This window comes from Bos taurus, chromosome X (assembly GCF_002263795.3).
Source record: "Bos taurus isolate L1 Dominette 01449 registration number 42190680 breed Hereford chromosome X, ARS-UCD2.0, whole genome shotgun sequence".
Lineage (NCBI taxonomy): Eukaryota > Metazoa > Chordata > Mammalia > Artiodactyla > Bovidae > Bos > Bos taurus.
The window spans coordinates 51,166,406-51,190,513 of record NC_037357.1 but is presented as its reverse complement, the minus strand read 5'-3'; the positions used below and the strand labels follow the sequence as shown (position 1 = coordinate 51,190,513).

Sequence of the window (24,108 nt, the reverse complement as noted above, 5' to 3'; positions counted from 1 at the left end):
GACAAGAAGACGAGAGAATTGAGAGATGACAATAAAGCATGAAAGTGAACAATGGGAGGAGAGTATTTGAGGCAGAGAACGGAGGCAAGAGATAAGAGATAATATAGAAGGAGGTCCTGCTGCAAGAACAGATAGCTGTTCTATCCCAGCAATAGGATATCTGTGTGTGTGTGTGTGTGTGTTTAGATTTATTACAAGGTATTGGTTTATACATTTATACAGTCTGGCAAGCCCCAAGATCAGCAGGATGAATTGGCAGGCTAGAGATCCAGAAGAGTCAATTGTTTAGTTCCAGGAGGAGTCCTAAGGCCTGAGAACCAGAACAGCAGATGGTGTAGTTCCAGTCCAAAGACCAGCAGGCTCACAATCCAGGAAGATCCATTGTTTCACTTTGAGTCTGTAGGCAGGAAAGAAGTCAATGATCCAGTTCAAAAGCAGTCAGACTTCTGCCTGACATTTTCCTCTCTTACTTGGTGAAGGGTCAGCTTTTTTGATTTTAGTCATGCCTCCAACTGATTTTTAGTAGCTCAATCATGTCCAACTCTTTGCGACCCAGTGGACTATAGCCCACCAGGCTCCTGTGTCTGTGGAATTCTCCAGGCAAGAATACTGGAGTGTGTAGCCAATCCCTTCTCCAGGAGCTCTCCCCTACCCAGGGATCAAACCCAGGTCTCCTTCATTGCAAACAGAATCTTTATCATATGAGCCACTGAGGATGAGGTCAAATTAGGGAGGGCAATTTGCTTTCCTGAGCCCCAAAAATAAATAAATAAATAAATAAAAGTTGCTACTGCTGCTGCTGCTAAGTTGCTTTAGTCGTGTCCGACTCTGTGCAACCCCATGGACGGCAGCCCACCAGGCTCCTCCGTCCATGGGATTTTCCAGGCAAGAGTATTAGAGTGGGGTGCCATTGCCTTCTCTGCTATTTAAAAGTTAATCTCACCTAAAAACACTCACAGAAACACCCAAAATTATGTTTGGCCAAATATCTGGGCACACCGCAGCCCTGTCAAGTTGACACACAAAATTAACTTATTACAGAATGTGTATTATGAATGTACAAAACAACTTCATTGAAGGAGGCAGGGTTAAGAGTGTTGACCCAACTAACTTTGGAAGTAAGTGGAGTCTGGGACACTAATGGCAAAAGCAACTTCACTAAGGAAATGTGACTGAGGTATGTTCTTTAGTTAGTAATAATGTATCAATTCATTAGAAAAGACTGATGCTGCAAAAGATAGAAGGCAAAAGGAGATGGGGCAGCAGAGGATGAGATGGTTAGATAGTATCACTGACTCAACCGACACATCAATTTGAGCAAACTGACGGAGAAGGCAATGGCACCCCACTCCAGTACTCTTGCCTGGAAAATCCCATGGACGGAGGAGCCTGGTAGGCTCCAGTCCATGGGGTTGCTAAGAGTCGGACACGACTGAGCAACTTCACTTTCACTTTTCACTTTTCACTTTCATGCACTGGAGAAGGAAATGGCAACACACTCCAGTGTTCTTGCCTGGAGAATCCCAGGGACAGAGGAGCCTAGTGGGCTGCCGTCTGTGGGGTAGCACAGAGTCGGACACGACTGAAGCAACTTAGCAGCAGCAGCAGCAGCTGAAGATACTATAGCACAGGGAAGCTTGGCGTGCTGCACTCCATGGGGTCACAAAGAGTCAGACACGACTTAGCAGCTGCACAACAACAGCAACAACAATGCATCGATTCTGGTTCTTTAATTTTAACAAATGTACCATACTCGTGTGAGATGTTACAGAAATGAATAACAGAAACCTCAAATAAAAAAGTCAACAAGTCAGAGGAGGAGCTCTCACATCTTAGGACAATAGCAGCCCGGAACAGGAAGAAGAAAGAAAAACTTCATTGTTTCGCCTGGCAAGAGTTTAGCCAATGAGAGATTGCCACAACTCAGCCAATAAAAAGCCACTATACTTGGAACTCTCAATTCATCCAATGATCTGTCTGCTTATTAGACTTTGCAACTTCCTTTCCGTAACAGTCTTTTTCGGCTGAGGCGGAGGGCTTCGTTTGTGGCAGCCATAGTTGGAGACCCTAGGGTATAATTGTTTGCTGATTCTGAGTAAATCGGTTTTTACTGGAGAAGTAACTGGCAAACTGTTTAAGGTGAACATTTTGGTGTCCAATGCAGGGATTCAGAGAAGACCCCACAACGACTCTGAGGCCAGTAAGCAGATAGGTAAGTTACCTAAAAAGTCCATTGAAATTTTTTTTTTTCAATCACCAGCTCTGAGGCTTGAGGGTAAATTTTTCTCCTGGAGGTTTATTCGGATTAAAGCCTTATTCTGTCTGTGAGTTAAGCACTTTGGCCTGCTATTCCAAGTGAAACTGTGCTAGCCTTTAGCTGAATTTCTTTTGGAACAGGAGCTGTTTCATTGAAACTGTGCTGTTCAGTCTTCAGCCTGCCTCGTTCAGGATTAGGCTGTGCTGAGCGAGCAGCCTTTGTCCTGGCTCCTTTAAAACTAAACTGTTCCCTTAGAACTTGCTGATACAGGCCTGCAGGGTGTTTGAGTCCATTTAAGCTGTTTAGGCTGTTTGAAAATTACTGTTTTACTCTAAAGAAAAACCTCTGAGAAATGTGATTCCAATTAGCTAAATACTTTGAGGGTGCCCTTACAAGAATTCTGACTGATTTTATGTTTAAAAATCTGTAGTCCTTCCTCATTCACATTTCTAAGTAAATGGACCAACCTAACCAAAGGCAATTGAGAACATGAATGGGGATTATGGAGAAATACTGAAATCCCAAACTTACTTTTCTTAAAACAAAATTGGACAGCCATATCTGTAAAATTTCCAAAACTGAATGGAATGCCTATTTCTATATTTCATTATTTCCTGATAATGCATTATCAGGAGCCTAAAATTTCATCTCTGCAATGTAAGATTTTAAGATCAACTGAAGCAAGCAAAGACAAAATGGCTGCCAAAGCCTCATGTTCCTTGTCCCTGGCTTCTGTATCTCGGATACTGTCTCCAGTGTCATCTTGTTCCTTTCCTCTGACTCTGCCTCTGGCATCATCCTCCTTCTTCCCTTGAGAGTCTCTTGGACTGCAAGGAGATCCAACCAGTCCATTCGAAGGAGATCAGCCCTGGGATTTCTTTGGAAGGAATGATGCTAAAGCTGAAACTCCAGTACTTTGGCCACCTCATGCGGAGAGTTGACTCATTGGAAAAGACTCTGATGCTGGGAGGGACTGGGGGCAGGAGGAGAAGGGGACGACAGAGGATGAGATGGCTGAATGGCATCACTGACTTGATGGACGTGAGTCTGAGTGAACTCCAGGAGTTGGTGATGGACAGGGAGGCCTGGCGTGCTGAGATTCATGGGGTCACAAAGAGTCGGACACAACTGAGCGACTGATCTGATCTGATCTGATCTGATACCTCATCTATAACTCTCAGTTCCCCCATACTAATTCTCTTGCCAAACTTTCCCTTTTCTCTGAAACTCCCCTGTGCCATTTCCTCTGAACTTATCAGAACCCGTCTCTTTAAAATTAAGCCTTCAGAGGATCCAGAGGCTATACTCTTAATTATTTTACATCTCCTGGACTAAAGTGGAACTGCAAAGCCATAGTCAAAGATTTTCCCAAAGTAACTGAAATCCTTACAGATTTGGTGAGGAATATAATATAGTTATTCAAACTTATCGACTCTGACTTAGATTAGTTAGTTCATATGCCTGTCAGTGAAGACCAGGCCTAAATTTGGATGAAAATTCACAACTGGGGAAATCCTGAGAGCTCTCTAGAATTATAACTGGGAGATTAGGCGATCACTAAGTGATTTCCAAGAGCAATTCATAAGGCTTTCTGAAAGCCTGTTAACTAGAACAAAATTCAGACTTGCACACAAAAATCTGATGAACCTATTCATGAGTATTATGATCAACTTCAGAATGTATTTAAAGAAAATTCTTACCTTCCTTCAGATGTTGATTCCACTTGGGTAGCTTGCAACTGTATTTTTATTAGTGGGCTAAAACAGGATCTTTCTCTTCTAGTAAAAAGGACCAAGATTGAATGGGAAACTTTGTCCACTCCAGATTTAGTTAATCTGGCAACCCAGGTCTCTCACACTCTAGCTTAGTCATGTAAAAGGAAAACTGCTAAAATTCTTAATGTTCAATTCAAGCAAATGGAGGTCCCTAAACAAAAACAAAACCCTCCTAGTTTCTGCTATTATTGCAAAGAGCCAGGATATTAGAAAAGAGATTGTTACCAATTTTCACACTTTGGGTGCCTGCAGCCTTCTAAGTTGTCTTTCCAACATCCCCCTAATTCTCAATAACAAGAGTCAAAGGAACTATAAGAGCTATTCCCAATCCCTCCCTTTTGATTATCTTGAATAACATTTCTCCATCTTAAGGGTAAATTTTTTCCAGTCCTAAGTGACACCAGAGCCACATTCTTTGGTGTTCAATTCCACTACAATAAACAGTCTCTGCCTTGGAGTACTAAGATAGTTCAAATACTAGGGTTCTCTAATGAACTTCCAAAGGTTCCTATCTCTGAAGCCATTCTTTTCTCTAGGCCCTTTGAGAAACACACAACATTTTCTCCTCAGTTCCTCCACCCCTACCTATTTATTTGACCAAGACTTCTTAGGGAAGTATCATGCCAGAATTTTTCTCTCCCATGAGGAGGAAATAATTCTACAACTTGACAGTAGTCATCAAAGCAGTCAATCAGGTAAATTAAATGACCCTTTGACATATTTTATTTCTTCTGTCTTTGATGGTACTACAGCTGATTCTGGACACACTGATCATTTGTTCCTACTGGGTCAGATACCACCCTCCTTATGGGCAAAATCTCCAACTGATATTGGTAAAATTCACAGTGCACATCCCATCAAGATCCAAATAAATACCCCCAAATTTCTCTCCAGAATGAATCAACACCCTGTAAGGAAAGAAGGCCTTCGAGATAAAAAGCCTATAATAGAAGATAACAAGTCATCATTATCCCTATACTAATCCCTATAATCCCCTGATTTTACCATCGAGAAACCTAAGGGCTGAGGGTGGAAGTTTGTCCAGGATTTCTGAGCAATAAACAAGACTCTTATCCCTCAACACCCTTTATTCCTAACTCACACACTACTAACATCCATTTCCAACAGAAGCAAATTCTTTACTATAATTGATGTATGTGGTGCATTCTAACCAATACCTTTTTGGCCTCATTTGGAAAACAAAACAATGCATCCGTACAGTAATGCCTTGGGGTTTTACTGAGAGCCTTTATTTCTCAGAAATCCTGAAGGCTGATCTGGATGATACAAAGTTCCTTAGGGGTTCTGCTTTGGTGCATTGTGTGGATGATTTGCTTCTTTGTTCTCCTTCTCAAGCCTTCTCACAGGAAAGCAGCATCCACTTGCTAAAGTTATTAGCCTTAGAGGGACATACGGTTGCCAAGGGAAGATTGCAGTTTTCCCAAACCACTTCAATATTTAGGACACCTGATACCAGAAAAAGGGCTATACCTGAATCCAGAAGGCTTCATAATGTCCTAAGCTTCCAAAAATCCAAAATGAAGTGCCAAATGTGAGGTTCTCTCGGGCTAGTTGGATATTACTCAAACTGGATTCCAAATTTCTCTCTTATGGCCAAATCTCTGTATATTTTACTAAAGAGCAACCTCAACCCAATTTTATGGGAAGAACCAGACAAAATAGTCTTTAAGGCCTTAAAGGAGAGTTTGATGCACCTACACACTCTTGGGCATCCAATGATCAGGTTCTCTTTTCCGGTTTTATATATGAAAAGGAATATAATGCGTTTGGGATACTCACCCAAAAACATGAGAACCACCATCTATCCACAGAGTATTAAAGCCAGCAACTGTACACTGTGGCACAGGTCTACCCTGCTATTATTGCAAAGAGCCAGGATATTAGAAAAAAGATTGTTACCAATTAAGCACCTTGGGTGCCTGCAGCCTTCTAAGTTGTCTTTCTAACTTGCCTTAGAGCCATTACTGCCACTGCCTTTTTGGTTAAGGTCATCAAAAAGATTGAGGTGGGATTCCTTTCAACCATTTTTGTACCTCATGCAGTAGAAGCCCTTCTGAATTCTCACCACACTCAATATTTCTCAGTCAGCCACCTCACCTCCTAAGAAGTCCTTTTGTTAAGTTCCTCACGTAACTCTTTTAGGTTGTAATAACCTTAATCCTGCTGCTCTTCTGCCCTCCATCACCAGTGACGTCTCTCACCACTACTTAATGCTGATGGATCATATCCTGATGCCTTGTGATGACCTGCAAGAAAATAATTTGGGTAATGCTGACTTCTCAAAGTTCACTGATAGTTCTTATCTAAAAGGTGATCATGGTAAATACTGTGCTGGGTATGCTATAGCAACTCCTTTCATTGTTTTTGAGGCAGCATCTTTACCAATGGCTACTTCAGCCCCAAAGTCTGAATTATGTGATCTTACACAAGCTCATACTTTACCCAAGTACAAAACTGCCAGAATTTATACTGATAGTAGATATGGTTTCGGAGAAGCTCATGATTTGGGAATGTTGTGGAAGCAACATGGCTTCCTAACTTTCAGTAGAGATAAAATTTAAAATGGCTCCTATGTTCAAACATTAGTGAATGCAGTACTTTTACCTGCCACTTAAGCTTAAAATTCCAGGGCATTTTTATCTTGACTCCCTGGAAGCTAAAGGAAATTACCTTGCTGACAGTTCCATAAGGAACGCTGCACTTAAAGGAATCAAAAGCAGTCAAACTTCTGTCATGATACAAAGGGGTATTTCCCCAAATGATAACTTAGAAAAACTGGCTGGAGAAGCCCAACAATTGGTCTCAAAAAAGAAAAAAGACTGGAAATTCAACTCTTGGTTTGATAAAAAGAGAAAGCTCTGATTCAGATCAAATAACAACTCAGTCCTACTAGAGATTGCAAAATTTATACTCCTAACCGTTGTACATGCATTAGATCATTGGTCTACTGACAAAATTCCATCTTTCATGAATCAATATTGGTGGGGAAACATTTACAAAGTTGCAAAAATTGCCTACCTCACTTGCGCCACTAACCCAAAGGACAACCCAGGGAAGCCTGTTCTTACTGCTTCCAAACATTTTAAACTGTCTTAACGGACCATGCAAGGTCTGGCAATTGGATTTAATACCACTTTCCCCATCTCAGGGATATAAATATATTTTGGTCATGGTGTGAATGTTTTCACACTGGACTTAAGCCTTCCCTTGCAGACAGGCTACTGCTTTTTCTATGGCTGGTCTTTCTGGAAAATATTATCCCTACCTGGGGAAATCCTCCCACAATTCATAACGATCAAGGGACCCATTTTACTGGTCAGATATTTTGATACCTGTGCTGTTTGGCCAGTTTTACAACACTTTTACTGCATTTAGCATCCTCAATCCTCTGGTTTAGTCAAATGCACTAATGGAATTATTAAAACTCAATTGGCAAAATTTGTATGGGCCCTCCAAATATATTGGCCAAAAGCACTGCCACTGATCCTTCTAAATCTTATATCCATCCCTTGTGGAATTCAAACTCTCACCCTTTGAAATAGTCACAGGACACTCAATGCACTTGGCTCTTGCACTGTTTAACCTGCAGCTGATGAAACGAGAAATATTCCAGTGTTGCAAAGGCCTAATTGCCTCTATTAAAAATAACCATGTTTTGCTAGAGCAGTGTTTTCACAGTGCACTCTCCGAAGATGAAGACCTTAAGCACCCTTGGAACCTGGAGATTTCATATACTGGAAAAGACACCTTCAGAAGGATTCTCTTTAACTTCACTGGAGAGACCCCTATCAGGTACTGCTAACCAACCCTTGTGCCATGAAACTCCAGGCAACAGACTCTTGGATTCATGTGACACACGGAGAGAAAGCACCACACCCTGAGTGGACCTGCACATCATCTGGTGACCTGACAGTAAATAGCTCCCAGAATTGAAGCACACAACATCTGATAGAACAGCTTTCCCAAGAGAGTTAGATCAGGCTTGTCAGAAGTTTGTCTGCAAAATCTTTCATATGATCTCCAATGTTTATGATCTTGACTATATATGGACTTTAAGTTCAGTTCAGTTCAGTTGCTCAGTCGTGTCCGACTCTTTGCGACCCCATGAATCGCAGCACGCCAGGCCTCCCTGTCTATCACCAACTCCCGGAGTTCACTCAAACTCATGTCCATCAAGTTGGTGATGCCATCCAGCCATCTCATCCTCTGTTGTCCCCTTATCCTCCTGCCCCCAATCCCCCCCAGCATCAGGGTCTTTTCCAGTGAGTCAACTCTTCACATAACGTGGCCAAAGTATTGGAGTTTCAGCTTCAGCATCAGTCCTTCCTATAAACACCCAGGACTGATCTCCTTTAGGATGGACTGGTTGGACCTCCTTGCAGTCCAAGGGACTCTCAAGAGTAAGTGGCCTCAGAGTTGTCCCTTCTACCCTTCCTTGTTACTCAAATGTGACCTCAGTAGGTTTCCAGTGTGTATGCTTTCCCTCCATCATTGAATACCACACCCAGGAAAGGTCGTTTCTGGCACTGAGGGACAAAAAGTCACTGAAACCAGAAAACCCAAGTCTTAACCAGCACTGCTTTCAGAGGAAGATCATCTGGAGAGTGTGCTCAGTTGTGTCCAACTCTGCTACCCCATGGACTATAGCCCACCAGGCTATTCTGTCTGGATTTCCCAGGCAAGAATATTGGAGTGGGTTGTAATTTCCTTCTCCAGGGGATCTTCCCTACCCAGGGATCGAACACACGTCTCCTGTGTCTCCTGCACTGCAGGCAGATTCCTCACTCACTGAGCCATCAGGGAAGCCCTTTCAGAGAAAGATCAAGATCAAAAGGAGGAAATGTAAAAATTAATAAAAAAAATCACAATTAGAATAGGAGATCAGAAAGAGGAGCTCTCACATCCTATGACAACAGCAGAGCCCAACAGGAAGACTTCCATTTCTTGCCTGGCCAGAGCTCAGCCAGTGAGAGATTGCTACAGCTCAGCCAATGAGAGATTGCCACAACTCAGCCAATGAAAAGCCACTATACTTCAAGCTCTGCTGCTGCTGCTGCTAAGTTGCTTCAGTCGTGTCTGACTCTGTGCGACCCCAGAGACGGCAACCCACTAGGCACCTCTGTCCCTGGGGTTCTCCAGGCAAGAATACTGGAGTGGGTTGCCATTTCCTTCTCCAATGCGTGAAAATGAAAAGTAAAAGTGAAGTTGCTCAGTCGTGCCTGACTCTTGGCGACCCCATGGACTGGAGCCTACCAGGCTCCTCCGTCCATGGGATTTTCCAGGCAAGAGTACTAGAGTGGGGTGCGATTGCCTTCTCTGACTTCAAGCTCTAAATTCCCCCAATAGACTCTTTTGTTTAGTATAGCCCAACCAACTACCTTTCCCCCTCCTTGCTGTGAGGGGTACTTGTGTGTGACTTGCTATGATGGCAGACCCCAAATTGTAATTCTTTGTTGATTCCAAATAAACCCATTTTTGCTGGAAAAATAACTGGTAGTCTATATGTGTTAGATCAATACTATTAATAAAGGGGGAAAACAGGTGCAGGGTATAATGTGAACTCTCTGTACTGTCTTTGAACTTTTCTGTATATCTAAAACTGTTCTTATAAAAGTTTATTTTAACGTTGACTTAAAAAGGAGTACAATACAGTTTGTCCAGAAAAGATGGAAAGGCCCAGAGCTGCGGTAGTTTCTCTGGCCCCTGAAAATCTCATTCACACAGCCTGTGAGACCCTTAATACACAGTCTCTGAAACTAGACCACCTGGCTTTGAATTCTGGCCATTACCACTTACTAAATGGGTACATTTGGGCAAATTACTTAACCTTTTTGTGAATGATGGCCCCTACTTTTTGCCATGTTATTAGGACTAAATGAGTTTAGTATGTATAGATTGCTTAAATGAGTGCTGACACACTGTAAGTTCTATGTAGATACTTTGTAAACTTAAAAACGTGATGACTAAAAATTCAGTAATTTAGTAATTAGCTATACAATCAGACAAGGTAGGGAGATATGAGTTTGGTTGCTATAAACCAAGCAGTGGTTACCATGGATATGTCAGAACCTTGACAGCCAGCATAAGGGGGCAACTGAGCTGTGTTACTCTGGCAAGAAAGCTAGAAGGCGCAACACATCCATTTTAAGTCCTCTCAAAAAGAACCAACTTCTAATCAGATACATAATTAACCACCTCAAGGTAAGCAAAATATATCATTATCTCCATTCTGTAGATAAGAATTCTGAAAATGGTAGGTTTAATTTAGATGATTTCATCCTAGAGTACCCAGGAGAGGTGCTGGAAGTGAAAGGACCTGATAATCCCTAGTCCAATTATTTTCCTTCTTGGTTATCCTACTTATCCTTCTTTAAGATATGTTCTTAAGGAAGAATTTGTGTGATGCCAGTTGGACCTCTCTTAGTGGTACTAACAAATACAGACTGTCTGAGATCAAGCTAGGAAGCTCTGCAATTATCAGGAAACAGACATGAAGCTGCTACTTCTGTCTTAAAGGGAGATGGCTACCATGGAACCCAGACAATCAGACAGTGGTGTTTCAGGCTCCTGGTCTTATCAGCATCATGAGCAAAGCTGGAATAAGGCTGGTTTTGATCACAGGCCACATATCAGGTTTTCCTTTGGAAGGGCGTAAGCCAGACCTATTTTCCAGGAGGTCCTTATGGGAATCTGAATGATTTCCTAGGGAATGAACAATGCTCTAATAAGAAATGCTATGAAATGCGAGTCTCTATTTGGGGATAGCAGTTCTCTAAAACAGTGGGTGATTCTGCAGAATCCTGCTAAGTTATCCATTGATAAGCAGATACATACTCACCACATAATCATCAGAGAGCTAACCAAAGCCCATCTGAGTATCAGCCTAAGTACTTTGGTAACCCAACCAGAGCTTCCCCCAGCTCTGGGCCCCATACATAGACATTCAGTTCAGTTCAGTCACTCAGTTGTATCTGACTCTTTGTGACCCGTGAATTGCAGCACGCCAGGCTTCCCTGTCCATCACCAACTCCTGGAGTTCACTCAAACTCAAGTCCATCGAGTCGGTGATGCCACCCAGCCATCTCATCCTCCGTCATCCCCTTCTCTTCCTGCCCCCAATCCCTCCCAGGATCAGAGTCTTTTCCAATGAGTCAGCTCTTCGCATGAGGTGGCCAAAGTATTGGAGTTTCAGCTTTAGCATCAGTCCTTCCAAAGAACACCCAGGACTGATCTCCTTTAAAATGGACTGGTTGGATCTCCTTGCAGTCCAGGGGACTCTCAAGAGTCTTCTCCAACACCACAGTTCAAAAGCATCAATTCTTAGGCGCTCAGCTTTCTTCACAGTCCAAGTCTCATATCCATACATGACTACTGGAAAAACCATAGCCTCGACTAGACGGACCTTTGTTGGCAAAGTAATGTCTATGCTTTTGAATACGCTATCTAGGTTGGTCATAACTTTCCTTCCAAGGAGTAAGTGTCTTTTAATTTCATGGCTGCAATCACCATCTGAAGTGATTTGGGAGCCCCCAAAAATAAAGGCTGACACTGTTTCCACTGTTTCCCCATCTATTTCCCATGAAGTGATGGGACCAGATGCCATGATCTTTGTTTTTTGAATGTTGAGCTTTAAGCCAACTTTTTCACTCTCCTCTTTCACTTTCATCAAGAGGTTTTTTAGTTCCTCTTCACTTTCTGCCATAGGGTGGTGTCATCTGCATATCTGAGGTTATTGATATTTCTCCCAGCAATCCTGATTGCAGCTTGTGCTTCATCCAGCCCAGGGTTTCTCATGATGTACTCTGCATATAAGTTAAATAAGCAGGGTGACAATATACAGCCTTGACGTACTCCTTTTCCTATTTGGAACCAGTCTGTTGTTCCATGTCCAGTTCTAACTGTTGCTTCCTGATCTGCATACAGGTTTGTCAGGAGGCAGGTCAGGTGGTCTGGTATTCCCATCTCTTTCAGAATTTTCCACAGTTTATTATGATCCACACAGTCAATCAAAACCACAATCATTAGGTTAGCCAAAAGGTTTATTTGGGTTTTTCTTAAGATCTCATGGACTTTTTGACCAGCCCAATAGACAAACACTTCACACCCACTAATATTAAACAAAAAGACAATGACGGTTGATGAGGATGTGGAGAAATTAGAACCATCCGGAACTGCTGGTAGGAATGTAAAATATAGAAACAATCTGGCACTTTCTGAAAATGTTAAACACAAAGTTATATGACCCAGCAATTACACTCCTAGGTATATACTCAAGAGAACCGAAACCATATGTCCATATAAAACTTATACAATCCTACACACACACACATATATATAGCAGGATTATTCATAAGAGTCAAAAAGTAGAAACAATCCAAACATCTTATCAATTGATGAATGGATAAACAAAATGTGGTATATCCGTACAATGGAATGTTATTTAGCTATAGAAGGGAATGAAATATTAATACATGCTATAACATGGATTAACCGTGAAGCAATTGTCTAAAGTACCCTTTTTACTTAGGCAATGCATTTCTCCACCCTATCCCCAATTCCAAGGTTGAATAAAGATATTCCTAACAGGGATGAACTATGGCTGAAGGGATAGGCCACACCTAATGCCATCATGCTGGTGTAGGTTGCATTCCTAACAAGAAATCACTGTTTTGCCACTAGAGTTGATGATAATCGGTTCCCCTGCACCATGACATAAACAAGGTTGGACAGAATGAAATAATGGACTTTTGACGGTCCCAGTCTGTTTATCAGTTTCTGTGTATTCATAAGCTAATTTAGGTTCAGAGTTAACCATGGGATGATTTCTTATTTCCCTTAATATTAAAGAACTAAGCTGAATCATGTTCCGGCTTCTGACCTCCTGCTGGTGTCATCTAAAGACAACTGAAAAGACCCAAAGGTAATACTGTAATTATTTCCTTAGACCTGTTCCACCATTTCCTCCAATGTACCTAGCCATAGTCCCTCACAGGACAAATCCTTATGATATATATTATTAGGGGGCATGACTAGGTAGTGTCTACAAGATTAGGGGCAGGGTTGGGGGAGGATGGCCAGTTCTACAAGGCAAGTGAATCAGGGAAGCAAAGTGTCCTTGGAGGCTTTGGGGAGTAGTTCCCACTCCACCTTCTACCACCTGGCTGTGCCTTTATGACTGCATTGGGACTACTGCAGGCAGAGCCCCAAACACCAAGAATATAATTCTTTCTTTAGACTGAGAACTAACAGTACTTTTAAGGCTTTGACTCATTTTTCTTTTCCATTTCTAGACATGTAGCCATCATCATCATTGGACTGCACAACTCAGGCAAAACTGATCTTGTGGAGGCCTTCCGGAGACGTAAGGAACTGAGAGCATTAGATACTAGTTTAGGTCTCCCCTGGGTCCCAGTGAACAATGAAATATCATTCCTTCCTACCCTTACTTCATGGCACTCAAGTTACCTCATTTGAAGGTAAACACTTCCCAACACACACGAACAAGACACACACACACACACACACACAGAGACACCATATACTCCTCTCCTCAGGTGTTACCAGCCTGTTTATGTAATGTCTGTTACCTGCTCCCTTTACAAGATACCCTAATTGAAGGTCTTTTCATAGTGTCAGTATGAATGAACTGTGACTATGCAAAGCACTGTAGTTGATAAGGAAGGATAGCAAGTTTGAAACAGTGTCTAGTGTCAGAGCTCAATTAAAGTGGAATTTGGTCTAGATAAGAGAGACAAGTGTGGGATGATGAACAATTTTAATAACGTGAAACTCTTTTTGACAGTTCATATAGAGGGTTGGAGCTTGAGAAATGGTGTCAGTTCAGAGACAGGCAAGTTTAATACCAAATCTCCAGTTTAATACCTTGACATTTCAGCCAGTGGTTCAGCCTGGTATTCCACCTTACAGGCAGCAAACTTGATTCTGCCTCTCCCAAATCTCTGATTGGCAGAAATGATAATTTAAAAAAAAAAAAAAAAAAAGGTAAGCAGCAGCAAGAAAATCAAGGAACCAAGATAAATCACAAGGTTACTGATAAAGGGAATAATTTTTAAAGCCCAATTCAGCACCACCCCTAGATTCCCATCCAGTCTGGGTGGGGCCTGGGAATATATTAAGAACACCCCAGGCCTTTCTAATAGCCATCTTAGGGAAGCACTCAACTGTAATTAGCCGTATGCTATTTTGCCTATGAGAATAGCATGTGCTTTCCATTCTAATTCCTAGAAGATAGAGCTTGCAGTCTAATTTGTTACTGTTTAACTTGCCTTGTGGTTGATGAATAACTTGGGGCTGATTCATAAACTTCATTCACAGAGATGTTTTTATGGCTAAGAAGCAAATTTCCACTAATGTCACATTCTGAAGAATTATCTCAGGCTACTCTGTCCATGTAAGACTTCCAGAGACTAGTAGACTCCTCTGTACCCAAAATGCAATAGCTTGCCCCCTATAAGCTCCTGCAAATGTTTATAATTGCTGAAAACAGATGATAGCCTAGGGAGGAAGTTCCAATCTATAAGCAGTAACTTGTGTAAACATTTGAAGACACTGGCTATAAAATATTTTGGGACATAAGCCATTATTATCAACAACATCATTCACTATAACTATTTTGTCCGGCATGGTCATATGGGGCAAGTGAAGGCGTTTAAAGCAGTTTCAAACCTAGATATATATTTCGAACTTTAAAAGAAAATGCTGTCTTAGCCCCACCCCAGATCTCTCTCTCTCAAAGAATGAGGCCTAGTGTCATAGGTTTTAAGAGCTCCACAGGTGATCCTGGTGTGCAGAGTGGGTACTGAGAGCCAAAAATCAGAATCAGACCAACTCACAGGGGACCTGAAGGTTCAGATTTGGGCCTGGAGAAGGCCCAGGGAATCAAAAATCTTAACAGGTGCACCAGTAAGTCTGAGACAGGCATAAATTCTACTGCTCTTTAAGGCAGTGAGTCTCAAAATATAAGGTGAGAAGAATCACCTAGGGATTTTGTTAAACATAGGAGTTTGCTAAACATACAGATGCTTGTGTCCCAAATGTATGGATTCTTATTCATTTGGCACAGGGGGGGACTTAACCATCACCCCCATGTAACTCTAAAGCAGATGATCCCCAAACTATGCTTTATGTAGCAGTCTGCTAGGGATATAGAGATGGATTTGACTCAGTACCTGTCCTCAGAGTGTTTATAAATTAATAGAGGAAATAAGAGAAATGTACATTGTCAGAGAGCAAGTTCTGATGGTTTTTAGGGTTTGCCAACAATAGATTGAATTATTGGAGAATTGGTAAGGTTGCAAATACAAAGAAATAACAGGGAAAAAACATAAAGTTTGCTTTGATATAGAAAACATGATTTAAAAATTACCTTTAGAGTTTTAACCTATTCACTTATTATTTTTAAGTAGTCTAATATAGACATAACAAATAACATAAAATTGTGAATGAAAATTATATGTTCTGTGAAAGCTATAATTAAATCATTGACTAACATAAAATCAGAAGAGGACACTATGAGATGATAGTAAAATGTAATAATATGTACATATACACACATATAGAGGCATATTATGTATACACACACATGTGTGTATAGTCATACATTTCCAAAGATCTGAAAGCATCCTGTTAACTTCTCAGCTAAGCAGCTTATTCTAGCAATCCTATAGAAAATGTCCCATGTAAATCTGAAACTAGAGATAAGAAGCTACTGATTCTGGTCTTAGAACTCCCAGGTATGAGTGTAGAGAATCTGTAAAATCATCTTGCTACTAACGTGGGCAGAGAGCTAAGCCAGGCTGTCGGTTTAATAGACTGGAATGTGTCTAGAGAAATGCTGAACTGCATTTCTCTGGGGGCTGAGTGAGAGGTCGAATGCCCTGTGGGACTGTATGGTCTGGCCATAGCCTTGAAAGGGCAAAGGTGTCTGAGTTTGGCATGGTTTCTAGGAGATATGAGAGGAAGAGGACTTCATACTCTCCTCCACAGTAACAGGCCCCATAAACATTTACTGAACACCTACTATGTGTAAGGGAATGCAGAGCCCCTCCCTCACAGAGCTTATATTTTCACTGGGGAGGCAGGATATGCACAGAATGAGGTGAAGGACCAGTTTAACACATCATGTGCTTAACTAGAGATCGAAGTGAGAGCTGGGCCAGTCAGCGAGGCTTCCTAAAGAAAGTGGTACTTGAGCTGGGCCTTAAAGAAAGGATGGGAAAGAAGAGTTTCATCAGATGCATTCAACAAATATTTATTGAACACCCGTCTGCCAGTTTCTGTGCTTGACATTGTGAATATATAATAGCAAATACTGAAGGGGTTTCTATCCTGTTGCAGTTTATAACCCAGATAAATAAATCACAGAATTTATAACACTGTAACATGGGCTTCCCTGGTGGCTCAGACAGTAAAAGATCCGCCTGCAATGCAGGAGACCTGGGTTCAGTCCCTGAGTTGGGAAGATCCCTTGGAGGACAGCATGGCAACACACACCAGTATTCTTGCCTGGGGAATCCCCATGGAAAGAGGAACCTAGCAGGCTACAGTCCATGGAGTCACAAAGAGTCAGACATGACTGAGCAACTAAGCATACATGTGCTGTGGTAGTGGTAAGCCCAGAAGAAAGGCACCTTATCCGGACTTGGGGATGGTAGTGTGAGTTAAGAAAATTTTCTAGAAGAAACAAGATCTGAATTGACCTTTTAAAAACAAAATAGGTTTTAACCAAGCAGAGTAGTGGGAAAGTGTTCTAACCAGTAGGACTAGTATCTTGTGAAGGCCCGGGGTAAGGGAGAGCCTGACATGCATGTGGAATGGGGGACAGGGAGGCACACGAGTCAAGAAGCAGAGGGAGGAAGAGGCTGGGTACCAGAGACCCTGGATACCAGTCAGGGAAGAAATGGATCTGGCAGGTTAGGAGGTAAAAGAGTTTGTATTCTGTCTTCAGAGCAACAGGCACTCAAGGAAGGTTACTGAGCCAGGATAGGGTAGTGTGGGCAAAGTGCTAGTTTAGGAAGATGAATCAGCATGAGCAGGATGCCAGGACACCTCCATAGGATTTCTGAGGGCAGGCTGTAATCAAGGTCCAGATAATCATTTAACAAATTATTTCATCCTCTCTTCCCCTATGCATAGAACTCCCTAGTAGGAGTAGGATGGACAGTTGTTCAAGCTCTGAACCAACCACACTCCTGGTGGATAATTATGAAGTTTCCATCTATGACCTAAAAGGAGACATGCAGGGCCGCAAAATCTGGCCAAACTACTATGCTCAGGCACATGGGCTTGTCTTTGTCCTCGATTCCAGTGACTTGGAGCGCATGCAGGAAGTGAAGGTCATCTTACCCAACATGCTGTCTGATGAAAGAGTGGCTGGGAAACCCATCCTACTGTAAGACTCTACCTTTGTGTCCAATTTCCCCTTCCATTCTGAGCCTTTAGAAGAGAAGTAGACAGAGGAAGGGCTAGGTGGTCCCTCTATCACATCCAATTAGACCGCCTCTCCTCTTTGGCTGAGGGGTAGTGGACCAGTCCTCTATGGGCTGTTTTCAAGAGCCACTTTCTACCAGACACTGCCATGGGGGAACCTATTATCTAATTGTGCAAAGGTAATTTTGAAGGCAGTCATCAAAGGGAAATGCACACACCCTCCTCACTCATTTGTCAACTCTTCCTGAAGACTGCCTCCCTACATTTGCTTCTCTTTTCTGGCTTCAGTCTCTGACCCTGAGATGAAGGCAGAAAACTCCTGTGTTGTATATTCAATGCCAGTGGCCTGCTCCCTTGGCAGAGTGCCCGAGACTTATGCCACTACCTCTTATTCCAGGGTGATATTTCAGGCGGCCTGTCAATCCTCCCCATGCCCTTTTAGCCTTTTTTATTCCTTGTTAGCACCCCCAGCTCAAGCATGAACAGAGTTTAGGGAAGGGTGTAAAAGCTCCAAATTTGTTCCTATCCCAGTTAGAAATTCTAATTAAAGTTTGATGGTGTAGTGTAGAAGTCAGAAATGAGGCTTGGGGATTATTTCAGATTCAAATTATTTGTGCTATTCTTTCCTCCATTGAGAGCTGGCTAGAAAAATGTCTGGATCACCTTACTGGGTATGGCTTAAAAGCTAGTCCCTGGATATGGAGCAACTGTACCAGAATTGGATATCCCCCTCTTTCCTTTTTTTTCTTGCCCTTGGTCTCTATCTCAGTTTCACTCATCCTCTCTTCTTCCCTAAAAATCTTCCAATGCCTGGTTTTAGCCTGGCCAACAAGCAGGATAAGATGGATGCCCTGCCACCTGGTGATATCATTGAATATCTGCTGCTGGAGAGACTAATGAATGAGAACAAGTCTCCGTGCCGAGTGGTAAGTGTCCTGCCCTCCCTTCCCTTGTCCTCTCAACCAAGGCTGATGCCTTCCACAGCCCATAATCAGTCTCCTATGCCAGATCTCAGGCAAAGCCTCTCCCTGACACAAGTATGGTAATGATTTCTGACTCAACTGTGATAATAAGTACCACCCTCTCACAGCACTTTTGCATCTGTTTTCTCATTAGGCCTGTAAAACAGCTCTTTAAAGCTGGAAGTTTCAGTAGTCTCATTTTATGGTTAAGAAAGCCAAGGCTCAGAGACCCTGTGTGCCTTGTCCAAGGTTATACATCCAAGACGTGACACTTGATTAAAGGACCTAGCTTTTGTACCTTTCATTTACCTTCTCAGGAGTAAATGTTGAGTATCTCTTAGGAAGTCTTAAGAGCCTCTCTAGGTACAACAGAGCTTCTGTGTACCTGTGTGCTGAGGGTGATTGAGACTATGGGCCCCAGAGGTCCCAAGCTCCTGGGCTGGAGTCTTCTCTTTTTGTCACAGGAACCTTGTTCAGTTGTCAAAGAACTTCAAAGGCGCCGTCAACCTATAATTGATGGCCTGCACTGGCTGTTATCTGCCATTGGGGAGAAATATGAAGAGCTGTGTACTCGCCAACAGCCACTGCCACCAACCATTGCAGCCTCCAGTAGCACTAGAGGATTTGAGGAAAGATCCCCAGCAGACAGGTACCGAGCTGTCTCTGTTAGGTGTACTGATAAGAATAGATGCGGGAGTTAATCTTCAATATAAGCAGGGAGTTCTGGGAGGAGCATGAATTCTGTGAGGTGCTGAGCAAGTCTCTCAAGATCAGTTGGCCCAAATGGGGTGAAGGCAGTGACCACAAACATCCCAACACTGTTAGGTACATCCTCCCCTAGGCACAATTTGAGTGGGATGAGTTAAATCATCAGTAGTAGAGTTTCTTCAAAACAGGGTTTCTTTTTTTTTTTTTTTGAACTGTATATATTTTATTTTTTTAATTTAAATTTATTTTAATTGGAGGCTAATTACTTTACAATATTGTATTGGTTTTGCCATACATCAACATGAATCCGCCACGGGTGTACACGTGTTCCCAATCCTGAACCCCTCCTCTCACCTCCCTCCCCGTACTATCCCTCTGGGTCATCCCAGTGCACCAGCACCAAGCATCCTGTATCCTGCATCGAACCTGGACTGGTGATTCATTTCTTATATGATATTATACATGTTTCAATGCCATATTCTCTGGTTTGTTACACAGAGGAGAAAAGGAACACAGGCCCCTTAAGGAGCTTATTGGCAATATTCTATGGATAACTATCCTGGAGCTGCTCCACATTCTCTGCTTCCCATTCTCTGATCATTCCAATAATACAGCAAGGTGGGACAGAACAGGAATATAGAAAAGAAGAATAAAAAGAGGAGGTGATCAAGGTTTTGAGGAATAAAAAGACTAAATGTCCTCTTCCTCTGTTGTTCCTCTAATTGTCTGAAGACACATGGTAGGGATGGGGGGATAGTTGAATTTGATTAAGGAGCTCGCATCTGTTTTCACTATGGCTTTATCCTCTCTATCTTCTCCAGCTTTGCTACCCAGATGGGAATGTCCAAAGAAAACAGACAGCATGTAGGACAACACTCAATGGAACCTAAGCCTCTGAAGTCAATCCTGCTAGTAAGTGGCTCATTAAATGTTATTACCTCAGGGACCAATCTCCAAACTCTTTGGGCACCAATTGACTTTCTCCTCCATCTTGCTGATATACAGAAAGAAGGTGTAATAATAAGACCCAAGAAGAACGTATCAGTAACCTTTGCCTTAGATGAACCCATGGAGGAAGGTGAATATTCTGGGGAAAATGGATCTCATAACACTGCTGGACTGCGTAACACCAGTGGAGCTCATAACACAGCTGGAGCTGGTAACACTGCTGGAGCTAGTAACACTGCTGGGGCTCGTATCACCGCTGGGGCTCTTATCATCGCTGGGACTCGTATCATCGCTGGAGCTTTTAACACCCCCGAGCTTCGCTATGGTCCAAGTGATGACTTTCATCCCCCAGCCCCATATACTGAGGATGATCTTTTTGAAGGTAAGGCTGGAACATTGATTAGTTAAGGTAGAAAAGATATAAAGGCCTTTCCTCACAATTTAAAGTGAGGAGTGAGTTTTGAGCCCCAAACTCTTTTTTCATGCTGTGGTTGGTGATCAGGAGAGAAGCAGATGAAGTGCTTGGAGAGTACCATCTGGCAGCCCAGTACGATGCTCCAGGATCTTTGTCTGGATGGCTGTAGGGTTATCTTAAAGGTTATGATTTCCAGTGGTAGACGTACAAATTGGTACAATCTTTAGAGAGAGTAGTTTGGTTGTCTGTCTCCCTCCTACTCTCTTTCTCTATGTGTGTGTGTGTGTGTGCGTGCCTGTGTGTGTACATGTGCACATGCTCAGTTATGTCCAACTCTTTGCAACCCCATGGACTGTAGCCTGCAAGGCTCCTCTGTCCATGGGATTTCCCAGGCAAGAATACTGGCGTGGGTAGCCATTTCCTACTCCAGGGGATTTTCACGACCCAAGGATTAAATCTGTGTCTCTTGTGCCATATATATATATCTTGGAGAAGGAAATGGCAACCCACTCTAGTATCTGTGCCTGGGAAATTCCATGGACAAAGGAGCCTGGTGGGCTACAGTCCATGGCATCGTGAAAGAGTGGGACATAACTTAGCAACTGAACAACAAGAACAGCATGTATATATATATATATATATATATATATATAGAGAGAGAGAGAGAGAGAGAGAGAGAGAGAGAGAGAGAGAGAGAAAGAGAGAGAGAACTTTAAAATTGTGGAAACCATATGAGCCAATCATTTTATGTCTTGAATTGTAGCCAAAGATAATTACACAAGTACACAAAAAAGAATGCTCATAGTTGTTCAATCACAGCATTGTGCATAACAGCTAAAAGCTGAAAACAAGCTAAAGGTCTAACAGTGGTGAATGGCTAAATAAGTTATGGTGCACCAATACAATGGAATACTATGCAGACCTTAAAAAGGCTAATGTTGACATATTGACTGGCATGGAAAGTTTTCCACAACCGTTGGTGTTTTGTTGGAGAAAATAAAGTCAGAGCACAGCATGTACAGCATGATGTATATATGTCCATAGACTATCTGGAGGGAAATCACCAAACATGAGCAGTGGTTTTCTCTAAGGGTAAGATTCTAGGTGATTTTTAGAAGAGCCGAGGTACCTTTTTTAGGATTTTTGTATTATCAGAAATTTTTTAATAATCATATATGATTTTTCCCAATACACTAAAGGCACTAAAAAAAGAAAGCTGTGAGGATTTAAAGGCCCATTGTTGTTAATGGCTACTCCATCTCAAATGTTCCTTGGCCGCAGTTTCCATGATGGTAAACTGTCAATTTTATAATGTCACCTTTGCTCTCCAAAGAATCTGCCCTTCAGGCTACCTCAGAGCCTTGGGTTGTTATACCTACACAGAGGAGCTGTTAGTTCTGTCTGTTAATACCTCCACAGTCCCCCTATAATTCCACCTACTCCAACATAATATCCCTTAGAACTCCCGTTGTGCCCATACATCAATCTTCGAGCCATCAAATGAATCTTATCCCCATCAAGAGGCTCAAAAATAGTTAAGGGGAATAAATAGTTTGAAATAGTTTAAGAATGAAGACAACCTGGACAGGAACACTGAGGACAGAGGTGCTGCTCTGGGAAGGAGGATGAAAGTTGAGTGGCAGGAATACAGCAGAAGAGTGGAAGAAGTGTCTTTCTGGATGTCTGATTCTACTCCTAAGTCTGTGTCCAAAACTGAAACCCATTTTTCATTTCTATAACCTCAGAGCCAAGGGCAAAAAGGAGAATGGGCACCTGGGACTCAGAGGACATGTTACTGGACAATCCCTGATGAAGCCTTTGAAGCCTTTGATGTGGTTAGTATTCCTTAGGTGAAGGGAAGAGAGCAAGAGGGAGAGCAAGTATGAGGTCAGGGCAGAGGGGGACACCTGGTGGGATGCAGTCTACACCCCTTGGAAAGTAGGCAACACCCTCCTCACCTGGAAGGACAGGAAGCCTTGTGCCTAGCTTCGTTTGCAGTGATGCCTGTTTTCTTTCTCTTTTAGCAGACTTTTAACAGAGAGCTAAAGAGAAAAATGAAGGAACGTCCAAAGAAATATCTCATATCCCTCCTTTGGTAAATGGGTTCATCTACAGAACCATTAGAATTTTTCAGTTTTCAAATTTCTGTCTGTTAATACCTCCACAGTCCCCCTATAATTCCACCTACTCTAACATTATATCCCTTAGAACTCCTGTTGTGCCCATACATCAATCTTCGAGCCATCAAATAAATCTTATCCCCACCAAGGGGCTCAAAAATAGTTAGGGGGAATGAATAGTTTGAAATAGTTTAAGAATGAAGATGACCCTGGCAAAGAAGATCAGAAGATCTTTGTACCCTAATGCTCCTGATGAAGTCTGTGAGCAACATATCAAGGGTAACCAACTGCAATTGAGTCTTAGAAGTATAGGGTCAGTTTAGAACTACATTTTCTCCCCTTGTGTTCTTGGGTGGAAGGGGACTGGCATAAGTAAAGTATTCTGCTGAGAATTATGCTCTACGGAATCATTTTTAGTCACGCCTCCGAAAACAACTCGGTTTTAAATTCCCAGCCATTGTCTGTGAAGCCTGGCAACAATTCTTCTGCTGTCCCTTCAGGAATAGCAACTGATGTCTCTCCTAACATTTAGGTTAGGCGTGCAAAAACTGTACGAGCTTAAAAACATTCAACTGTCCATTCCAGAGAGGGCAGTGTTAGTGGTGGGAATCATCATTCACTATGACTACAGCTGCTACTTTCACCATCAGTACCACAGCCCCCATTTCCTGAGTGCCTTCTGGTTGTCAGACATAGCACTAAGCTCTTCACGTTCATTATTTTATTCACAACAACCCATGGGTGTAGGCAGCGTATTTGTTTTTGTTTTACAGATGAAGAAATTAAGGGGCAGAGAAAAATAACTTACCTAAGGTCCCAGAGGCTGTAAGATGCAGAACAAGGAACCAAACCCAGATCTGACTCTGAAGCTACTTTAGGCCAGAAAGATCTTCTTAAGCTTTTCTCAAACTTTACCCAGAAGAGAAAGCTATATCCAGGGAAAATGTTGAAGCTTCATCATGCCCATGTTAGAAGAATTAGGTTGACTGCAGTAAGCACACTGATGGTAGTGGCAGACCCAGGTGAGCTATGACTTCCATTCTGCCAGACACTAGGCTAAGTGGTTTACGTACATTACTGCCTTTCATCTTCACAAGGCTTTGAGGTCAGTCCTACCATCATCTTACAGAGGCAGAAACTGATGTTTAAAGAGGTCAAACAATTTGTCCCAAGGCACCCATTAGGAAATGACAGAACTGCTCTTCAGACTAAACCAAGTTCCAACTCCATAACTCATGGTCTTAACTCCTACCTATATGGTCTCACCAGGAAGTATAAACCAACTAGCCTATAACTGTTTCTGAGAAAGAGAAACCTGGCACATAATAAGCATCAGTCTCACAACCCCATCTGGAGGGCCAGACACTGTCTAAGGCTGCAGCATTTGCTGTTATGCCTTATTATGGCTTTAAGTCCAAGGGGACCACCTCAGGCACTTTGTGGGTCTTTGACA

At 42.3% G+C, this 24,108-nt stretch overlaps 1 protein-coding gene across 4 annotated transcripts; it reads left to right on the top strand.

Annotated features, from left to right (window-relative positions):
* The first annotated feature begins 1,852 nt into the window (after positions 1–1,852).
* On the top strand, positions 1,853–23,575 carry ARL13A (ADP ribosylation factor like GTPase 13A). 4 transcript variants are annotated; one of them, XM_059883606.1, is made up of 10 exons: positions 1,856–2,212; positions 12,901–12,973; positions 13,344–13,414; positions 17,209–17,464; positions 18,323–18,428; positions 18,929–19,113; positions 19,994–20,084; positions 20,178–20,502; positions 22,281–22,370; positions 22,560–23,575. In XM_059883606.1, the coding sequence occupies exons 2-9, from the start codon at positions 12,915–12,917 to the stop codon at positions 22,343–22,345; spliced, it is 1,158 nt and encodes a 385-aa protein (XP_059739589.1). In that variant the 5' UTR covers positions 1,856–2,212; positions 12,901–12,914; the 3' UTR covers positions 22,346–22,370; positions 22,560–23,575. The 4 variants fall into 4 exon arrangements, with proteins under 4 accessions (XP_059739587.1, XP_059739585.1, XP_059739589.1 ...); XM_059883604.1 differs by having other exon boundaries at positions 1,853–2,212; positions 19,994–20,502; positions 22,563–23,575; XM_059883602.1 differs by having other exon boundaries at positions 1,854–2,212; positions 19,994–20,502.
* Positions 23,576–24,108: the final 533 nt, after the last annotated feature.

Bases quoted from the DNA above. Each gene is read 5' to 3' on its own strand.
- ARL13A (XM_059883604.1), top strand. From the start codon at position 12,915: ATGTTCCGGCTTCTGACCTCCTGCTGGTGTCATCTAAAGACAACTGAA. The intron at 17,465-18,322 runs GTAAGACTCTAC...GCCTGGTTTTAG, and splicing joins GCTGGGAAACCCATCCTACT to CCTGGCCAACAAGCAGGATA. The intron at 18,429-18,928 runs GTAAGTGTCCTG...TTTTTGTCACAG, and splicing joins ACAAGTCTCCGTGCCGAGTG to GAACCTTGTTCAGTTGTCAA.